Source organism: Poecile atricapillus, chromosome 5 (assembly GCF_030490865.1).
Source record: "Poecile atricapillus isolate bPoeAtr1 chromosome 5, bPoeAtr1.hap1, whole genome shotgun sequence".
NCBI lineage: Eukaryota > Metazoa > Chordata > Aves > Passeriformes > Paridae > Poecile > Poecile atricapillus.
In genome coordinates this window covers 40,799,695-40,808,787 of record NC_081253.1, presented here as the reverse complement: position 1 = coordinate 40,808,787, position 9,093 = coordinate 40,799,695, and the positions used below count along the sequence as shown (strand labels likewise).

The window sequence follows — 9,093 nt, the reverse complement described above, 5'->3', positions numbered from 1 at the left end:
CTGCAAACCATTATGGATCCCCCAGCAAGGTGCCAAGAGGCTTTACAACCTGTTTGCATCTCCCAGGCATGTTCACACCTCTATAAAGCCAGTGCACAACTCACTGCCAGCGCCGGGAAAACCAAAACCAGCTGCAAGCCTGGGAAGGGAACAGTGCAGAGCTGCCCCTCCTCACCTGCCCACAGCTCCACATCCACTGCATCCCACCTGGAGAAGGTCTGGAAATATCCTCTGCTTTGGTTTGGTTTTGCTTTTCTTTATGCCTCTGGGAAAAGAAGATTTTGGAACCAGTGTTGAGGCCTATGGGGTAAATCCACAGGGTCCAGGGATAGGGCTTGGGGCAACCTGGGATAGTGGAAAGTGTCCCTGCCCATGGTAGAGGCTTGGACCTAGGTGAGCTTTAAGGTCCCTTCCAACCCAAACCAGGCTGGGATTCTCTAACCTTTAAGGTCCCATCTGCAAAATCACCTTTGCCAGCTGGATGAGCATGGCAAGAAGAGAAAAAAGAAAAATCATCCAGAAAAACCCAAAACTTCTAACACAGTGATTTTACTTGAATCAGTAAAGTTAAAGCAATTATCACCTGAGATTTTTCCCGAGATCCTGAGGCACCATCATCTCTCTCCTCCTAAAGTTGCTGTTTTGACAACGATTCCTCTGCACCGGCCACGTCACTGGCTGACCCTGAGATCCCAACAAAAGGCTGCTGACTCCCTGCAGAATGACTCTCCTGGGAGTTTGTGGCATGAAGAGGCACTGGAAATCAAAGGAGCCCAGGCTGCTGGATGCAACACTGTGATTAGAAGCACAAAATCTCCCAACTCCTCAAAAAAAAAAAAACAACAAAATCCTTTTTTCTCCCTTTTCCACAAACGAAACAGACCTGTTTCATGGATCTGGGTGGGTTTTCTCTGGTATTATCATGGGGAATGGAGTAAAATGTAGGTAGGAACTTCTGGTTTTATGTGCTGTGATAGGAAAAGAAGTAAAGATGGGGCACTTTCCCCACACAGAAATGCCACAGAGACCCCAGGTGTGTGTGTGTGACACAGATCAGTAACAGAGGTTACACATTTGCCAACAGCTACAGGATATATTGTATTTGCTCCAGCAACACCCACACACGTTTAGCAGCCTCTCCCCAGGGAGATAAAACACACGGGATCACTGCACCCTAAATCTGGCAGGGAAAAAAAACATCCACAGGAGCAGGGAATTATGTGCACTCCATGATGGGGAAAGGGCAGGATTGGCACCTGGCTCCGTCAGGGCACTCTTTTACCAAGTCAAAATGTCCCCAAAAGCAGCCAGTTTTCCTTTAACTGTGTTCGTGGAGTAAAAATTGTTTCATGGGGTCTGGGATTGGAAGGCTGTGGATCAGATCCAGGCGGGATTTGCCAAGGACTCTCCGCACAGCTATGCGGCACAGAGACAGGAGGCTCCGGGTGCGGCCTGCAAGGAAAAACACAGGGAGGAGTTACTGGGGAAAGAGCTCTTCCAGCACAGGGACAAGAGGATGGCGGTGCCCACGTTGATTCAGGAACTGGACCTCCAAGGCATTGCTCCATTATCCCATATGGTCCACCTGAGGAGTCCCACGTGCCTCCTCAACCCAGGCCTAATGGAACTCCAGCTTATGTGAGCCTCCCTTGCAGAAGCCCAGGCAGGCTTGAAAACCAGGCCCACGCAAAGCTGAGTAACCTGGGGAAGTTGTATCCCACAGCCTGAATCCCTTTGAAATTTCTCTGGAGTTCAAAAGGGAAACAAACCCCTCTTCTACCCCTGCTGGGTTCACCAGGTAGGTTTCTCCACCTTTTTCCACCTTCACCCAAGCTTCCCCCTGCCCCTTTTTACCAGCCTTTGTGGCTTTCCTTCCCAAGCAGTCTGTCCAGATGAAATTCCCTCTTGGCTCCAGAGCCCAGGGTCACACAGGAACAGCTGGGACACACCTGTGTGGCTCTGGAGAACTGGGTGCCACTGGTGATCCACAGCTCCAAAGCCCAGCTCAGATAGGACCCCTAAGCCTTGCCTACATGGATGGGCAATGGAAAAGAGCTGGGAGAGATGAAAAAGGTGGAGTAACAGACAGAAGTTGGGCTGCTGAGGGACTCAAGAGGGGAGAGCACCATGTGAAGGTACAGAATGCAACAGGGGAAAAGCAGGGAGTGGAGAAGTCATTAATGCTTTGTTTGTCAGCTTGTGGGACCCCGTTAGCTAATGGCTGAAGGCCCTTCAAGTGAGGACAGCAACACCCACCCCACCACCTCCAGCAGCACCTTCACTTCCAAACAGCCCCTCCACACAGCTCTCCCACATCCACAGCGCCGCTCCAGGGACCCAAACCCACCCAAATCCACTCACCCCTCGCTTCTTTGAACACCTCCAGCGCCTCGGCATTCACCTTGACCCTCCCCGTGGCCTCCACTCCCAGGGCCTCCACCTTGACGAGGTTGAGATCCGCTCCAAAGTCAACGAGGAGGCGGACGAAGGCCGGCTCGCAGCCGTGCCGCAGGACGGCGTCCAGCACGCAGACGGGCGAGCCCCGTGAGAAGCCCTTCACGTTGATGGGCCCGCAGCAGTTAAAATCCGGGTCGGCTCCCGCCTGGAGCAGCAGGCGGAAGCAGGGCAGGTTGTGGTAGGCAGCGCTGATGTACAGGGGACACACCACCAGCGTGGTCAGCGGCCGCAGCGCCTGCCCGGGCCCGCGGGACGCCGGCTGGTGGTTCACGTCCACGTCCGCCCCGTACCTGCTCCAGGAAGAGGGAGGGTTGGCAAGGGGAAGGGATGGGGCTGAAGGACACTGTGCAGAGCGAGAACATCTGGAACCCGCCCTGCCCTACCCTCAGGTGGGCCTGGCAGCACTTCTGAGTGGGGACAGTGAGGCCAGCACAGCCTGACCTCCCAGAAGCAAAAATGTTTCCCTGCCCACGATAGCCTGGGATTTGGAGAGAGGAAGACCAGCAACATCCTTGCCCTCTTAAGGATTGGGTTTGCGTGGCCACGTTTTGGTAGTGGATGAGGGAAAACAGATCGAGCTTGAGAAGGAGGGAGGGGTGGGGGAAGGTGTTTTTCAAGATTTCTTCCACTTCTCATTACTCTGCTCTAATTTTATTAGGAATAAATTAAACTGACACTCCCAAGCTGAGTCTGCTTTGGTGATGGTATTTGGTGAGTGCTCTCTACCCTTCCTTATCTCTCCCATTCCTTATCTCGACCCAGGAACCTTAGCTGTATTTTCTCTCCTCTCATGTCTTGGCACCAGAGGCGGCTCAGCCCTGAGCCAGCACCACGTAATGCTGGACGCTAACGAGCTGCCTGGGGAGCAGGGACGTTTCCAGATGACTCCACTGAAGAGGGATGCTGAAATAACTTCCCTACCAGGATAAAATGGGCCAAAAAAGCAACACAAGCACTCGATCCCAAACAGCAGGGAAGTGGAAACAGGAATCTGCACTCTACAGTGAAACATCTGTGACAAACCCCCGATCCCAAAGGAACTGGAGGGGCTGGAATCTGCTGGGGATTCCCCCAGGCAGTGGGGACAGTAATTCCATGTTCCTCCCACGCAGCTTGGATGGGAAGAAAGAGGAAGACAACACAGTCCCTAAGGAGTAGCTGGTTTTCAATTGCAAAGCCCTGTCTGTTCTACCCACAGAGGGAGAAAAGGTTCCTTCACCCACCTGTCCCCCTCCCCAGATTGCAAAGTGAGCACTCAGAAAAGGGTTTTTCCTAGACAGCATTACATTCCTTTCATAAAGGAGTTCATAAAAGTAAGGAAAATACCTGGGCACAAATCCTACCTCAAAGCAGGCACAGTTCTCACTGAAACCAGCGGGGACCGCTCCCTATCCGGCAAATATTTAACCAAATCCTTCAGTTCCGAGCATGGGAAGACTCTCATTTAAAGTAAGCACACCCAGAACAAGGGCTGAGAGACTCTTCTAGGAGCTGCAAATGGCACAAAGCGTACTTTCCCCCTTAAAATCAGATTACACAAGCGTTTGGACAGGGTTATTCACGCTGCTGTGGAGCTTCCACAGGGCTCCTGAGCACATGCAGCAGATCTTCCTCCAATTACCACCAAAATTCTCGGTGGAAGTCCTCAATTCAAAGCAACCCCCCAAATTGTACTTTTAGCAGGGTCAGGCATGCACCTGAGGGATGGGGGTGATCTGGAAGCTCTCTTTTTCCCAGTTTTAGCGTGGCAGAAGCATCCTCTCACCCTTGCTACCCTCAGTTCCACTGCAGGTAGCAGTGGATCCCACCACAGCATGATCCCAAATTATAAGGAACGTTATTCATACCCTGGCATTAGAACCCTAAATATTTCTGGCAGCCTCCCAGCAAAATGGATCCCCATTCCACAGCCACGTGTGGGTTTATTATTCATGGATGGGATTTTACCTCTTGCTTGGTTCAGCCCTTGCAGGAATGCTCAGGGATCCCAATGGTGCTACCACAGGATTTTCAAACCAGGTGATGTTTAGACACCTGCAGCAAAACCTGACTGGGTTCAGGTTCTCTCAAAATATTCCCTCCTGTCTCAGGAGAAGTGTCATCCTCGTCACACTCCCCCTGCCCAACCCTGTAGATCCAATGCTTTAAAAATCTCTGTAACATAAAGATTGCATTTTTCACTAAGCAACTCTGCACAGATCTGTGAAATCCCTACTCTGAGATATTTGAAATTTTGGGCAATCTGACAATTTGGTATTAGCTTAGCAGCCTTGGGAGAGACATTGCCTAATAAGAAGAGATTGGACAAACTCCAGTTAATTTTTAATCCTGAAAGTTGTCCAAAATTTTGCTTTTAATATTGCTGGTGAGCTATCCCAAGGAGCAGACACATAAATCAAGGCATCAGCTCTCCCCGTGCTGCTGAAATACCATTTGCTACATTTCACCCTGCCTGGGTGGAGTGAGCGGGGGAGATTTTTGGGAATGCAGCAAGTTGAACCCTGTATCAACAAGCCTGTGCTGATGGGAGCATCCTCCTCTCAGCTTGCTGGGAAAGGAGCAAGGAGGGGGCATTATCTCCCCTTCTTCCTCAAAGCCACACTTGCATGGAAATTCGAAAAAGGAAGAAGATCCCCAAGGATTTTGAATCTTTTCCTATTCAAACCCTTTTGTCGTTTTCTAACATTTGAGGTCATCAAAGGGATTCCTTCAATTTTCTTCTCTTGCTATTTCTCCCTAGAGCCTACATCTTCCCATACTGATCCCTTGTTATTTGGCATCCACTGCCCACACAGCTGTCCAGCACAATCCCTTGGACAGAGATCTTCCAATTTAAAAAAAAGGAATAATCAGGGCATGCCACAGAAGGAGCAACTCAAATCCCCACAGCCTCCTGCAACACCTTGAGCCCTGCTGGTGCTGCCAAGGGAGTCTCCTGAGGGAAAACCCAGCACCCAGGGAGGTTTTTTTGGGGGAATCCACCTCCCTCCTAACTCCAGTCAGGGGCACAGTGGAAGTAGAGGGAATTTCAAGGTTTGGATCTGACTGGATGTCAGGCTCAGAACCAGAGACTCCTCTCTTGGGCTTGGACTGGAACAGGTGGGAACAGAGCCGGTGCCAAAGCCAAGTGACAGGAAATCCAAGGATGTCCCTTTGGGCGCCTCTCCACCCTCTCCTCTCCAGCTCCAGAGGTGTGGAGGCTTCACCTGGGTGAGGAGGGAAGGGATGCCAAGGGAGCAGGAGAAGGGAGAGGCAGCCCTGAGCCCAGCCCCGAGCTCTGACCTGATGAGCTCCCGCAGGATGTCGGCGCGCCCCACCCGCGCCGCGTGGTACACCGGGGTGCTGCGGTGGTGCCGGCTGCCATTGGGATCAGCACCGGCCTCCAGCAGGATCTTGGCACACTCCAGGTGCCCGTTGACCACGGCCACGTAGAGGGCTGTCTGTCCCTTGACGTCCACCAGGTCGATCTCGGCCCCTTTGCGCAGTAGGAAGTCGACACAGGGGCCGTGGCCGGCGGTGGCCGCGATGCGCAGCGGGGTGCAGGGCAGCCACCCGCAGCACCACACCGACTTCTCGTTGATCCGGCTGCATTGGGGGGAGCACGCAGTTAGGGAAGCCCCCATTCACTCCAGGAGGGTGTTCCCTGGAAGCTCAGGCACTGCCCGGGCTCCCCAGGGAATGGGCACAGCCCCAAAGCTGCCACAGCCCAAGGAGGGTTTGGCCAGCGCTCTCAGGGTGGGATTGTTGGGGGGTCTGTGCAGGGCCTCAATGATCCCTGTGGGTCTCTTCCACTCAAGATATGATCCTCTGATTTCTGGCACTTTTAGCAGCCCCCAAAAAGCTCCTGTCAATCACCTGACAGACGCTGCCTGGACAGATGAAGCAGAGCAGTGCTTCAGTTGTGCCAGGGGCTGCACACCTGTAACAAACCCTGCCTCAAAAATCACCTATAAAAAAATCTCAAAACGACTTGTTTGTTGTTTTGTCCCTTCTAAAAGGAGATGTCCCAAACTGGTAGCCCAGAGAAGCTGTGCCTGCTCCATCCCTGGAAATGCCCAAGTCCAACTAGGCCAGGGCTTGGACCAGTGGAAGGTGTCCCTGCCTGTGGCAGGGGTGGAACGGGATAAGCTTTGAGGTCCACATCTACCTCCAAATTCAAAGACATCACTTCTCTGCTCACTCCATCACCTGTGGAATGGAGTTGTAGGCCCCACCCCCCTCTCCCTGTCAAACTCTTGCGCTTTTTTCCTCCAAAAAACCCTCAGCCTAAGAGTCCCAAGAGCCCCAGCTGCCCAGGTAGCAGAAAGAAGGGCTGGTTCATTCTCATTTTTTGCTGAAATAACACCTTTTTTCTTTTTTTTTTGAGGCTGGGAAACTTTTAGCACTCTAAGCAGATTTCTCCATGATGCAGGAAAATTAATTAACTATCCCCGCAGTCACAGGGTTAGCACTGGGCAGATTTTGTAACATGGGGTGTTTCAGGTTTATAGTTGATTGTAATCCCTTTTGTATGTTTTCCCCATTATCCCTAGGCTCCTGTTTTCCTGCTATCACATTCCTGTGCTGATCTGAAAAGAGCTCATGCACAGCTGCCACAGCCCCATGAGCTGCTGTGGGATTTGCCTCCTGGGAAACCAGGGGAATGATCTGGGGGAAATCCTGACACCTCTCCCATAAAAACCCCCCATCCCTGGAATTCTCCAAGGCCAGGTTGGACACTGGGGCTTGGAGCACCCCGGGTTAGTGGAAGGTGTCCCTGCCTGTGGCAGGGGGTGGAATGGGATTAGCTTTAAGGTCCCTTCTAACCCAAAGAGTTATGAGATGAGGGTCACCAAAAGGCGCATGCTGTGGGGACAGCGAGAGCATTCTAGGAAACGCCTCTCCCCAAAAACAGCGTGTGGGATGGGAGTCCCCAGGAGGCACAGGCTGTGTGAACAGTAGGAAAAACACCCTGACATCTCTCACAAGAAAAAAGGCCTGAGAGGGAGTCCCCAAAAGGCGCAGCTGTGAGGACGGTGAGTGAAGTATCCTCCCCGACAGCTTCCCCACAAAACCCCCATCCCTGCAAGTGTCCCAGGCCAGGCTGGACGGGGCTTGGAGCACCCTGGGATAGTGGAAAGGGTCCCTGCCCGTGCAGGGCTGGCACTGGATGCTGTTTGAGGTCGCTGCCAGCGCGGTGGGTGGGATGCGGGAGGGATGCGGGAGGGATGCGGGGCAGGCTGTGCGCTGCGGGGGGAGCAGGCAGGTGGCGGGGCCGTGTGGCCAGGGCTGCATGCCCACCTCTGAAAGCTCTCGTCCTGCAGCAGGCTGCGCAGGGTGGGCAGGTCGCCTACGAAAGCCGCGTCGTGCAGCCGGGTGTCCTCGCAGTGCTCCAGAGGGTGGTCGCAGAACTGCTCCCGCAGCCATTCCTTCAGGTTGCGACCTGCGCTGGAGACAGGCACACAGCGGCATGAGAAAGGGCTGGCAAACAGGGAGGGGGGGCCACAGCACCGTCCCCCCAGCCCCGGGGACCCCCCTGCCCACGGTACCTGCCCGGGGCGGGCGGGTCCCTGCCCTCCGCCATCGCGCCCCGCCGGCCCCGCTCGCCCTCGCTCCCTCCCTCGGTCCCTCCTTCCCGGCCTCCCTTTTCCCGGCCTGATTGGCCCCGCTTGGCTTCCTGCTCCCGTTAAGGTGGATTCTCTCCGCCGGCCCGGCCGCTTGTTTTCTTCAGGGAATTGCGGCTCCTTCCTCCCGCTGCGGGCAGCGGCGGAGCTGCGGCAGGGATCGGACAGTTCCCCGCAGCTTTTATGGGCTCCTGTTCTCCCCGCTTCTCGTCCTTTTCCCCATCCTATCTCGTTCTTCCCGCAGCGCAGCTTCCGGGATCCTCACTTGGAAGGGATCCACGGGCATCATCCATCCACCCTGCACAGACACCCCAACAATCCCACCCTGGGCATCCCTGGGAGCCCCTGGAGCTCTGGCAGTCTCGGGGCTGTGCCCATTCCCTGGGGAGCCTGGACAGTGCCAGCACCCTCTGGGGGAAGAACCTTTCCCTGATCTCCAGCCTGAGCCTGCCCTGACACAGATCCAGCCGCTCCCTTGGATGCTGTTCCTGGCCAGAGAGCAGAGATTGGAGCTGTCCCTTGGGAGGAAGATGCAGGCCATGCTGAGTTCTCTTCCCTCTCTCTCCTCCTCCTCCTCTTCTGCATGCTGAACAAGCCGAGTGCCCTCAGCTGTCCATCATCACTTCACCATCTTCATTCTCTCTGTTCCCTTCACCATCTTTGTGACCTTTCTTTGAACACTCTCCAATAGTTTTGTGTACTTATTATTGCTCTCCAAGCATTTAAAACACACCATCGGCTTCTGAGTGCACATTTTTGAGTCCCCAGTGGCAGCAGGGAATGCTGGTCATCCATCCATCCATCCATCCATCCATCCATCCATCCATCCATCCATCCAACCATCCATCCATTCATCCATCCATCCATTAATCCATCATCCATCCATCCATCATCCATCCATCCATCCATCATCCATCCATCCATCATCCATCCATCATCCATCCATCCATCCATCCATCCATCCATCCATCCATCCATCATCCATCATCCATCATCCATCATCCATCCATCCATCATCCATCCATCTGTCATC

The 9,093-nt window shown here is 53.8% G+C and overlaps 1 protein-coding gene across 1 annotated transcript; it reads right to left on the bottom strand.

Annotated features, from left to right (window-relative positions):
* Nucleotides 1-1,073: 1,073 nt before the first annotated feature.
* Nucleotides 1,074-8,081, bottom strand: ASB1 (ankyrin repeat and SOCS box containing 1). Its single transcript, XM_058839660.1, has 5 exons — nucleotides 7,986-8,081; nucleotides 7,738-7,884; nucleotides 5,740-6,042; nucleotides 2,362-2,747; nucleotides 1,074-1,452 (listed from the first exon to the last, which is right to left on the bottom strand). Exons 1-5 carry the CDS (start codon nucleotides 8,018-8,020, stop codon nucleotides 1,319-1,321), a joined length of 1,005 nt encoding a protein of 334 aa, XP_058695643.1. The 5' UTR covers nucleotides 8,021-8,081; the 3' UTR covers nucleotides 1,074-1,318.
* Between the last annotated feature and the right edge of the window lie 1,012 nt (nucleotides 8,082-9,093).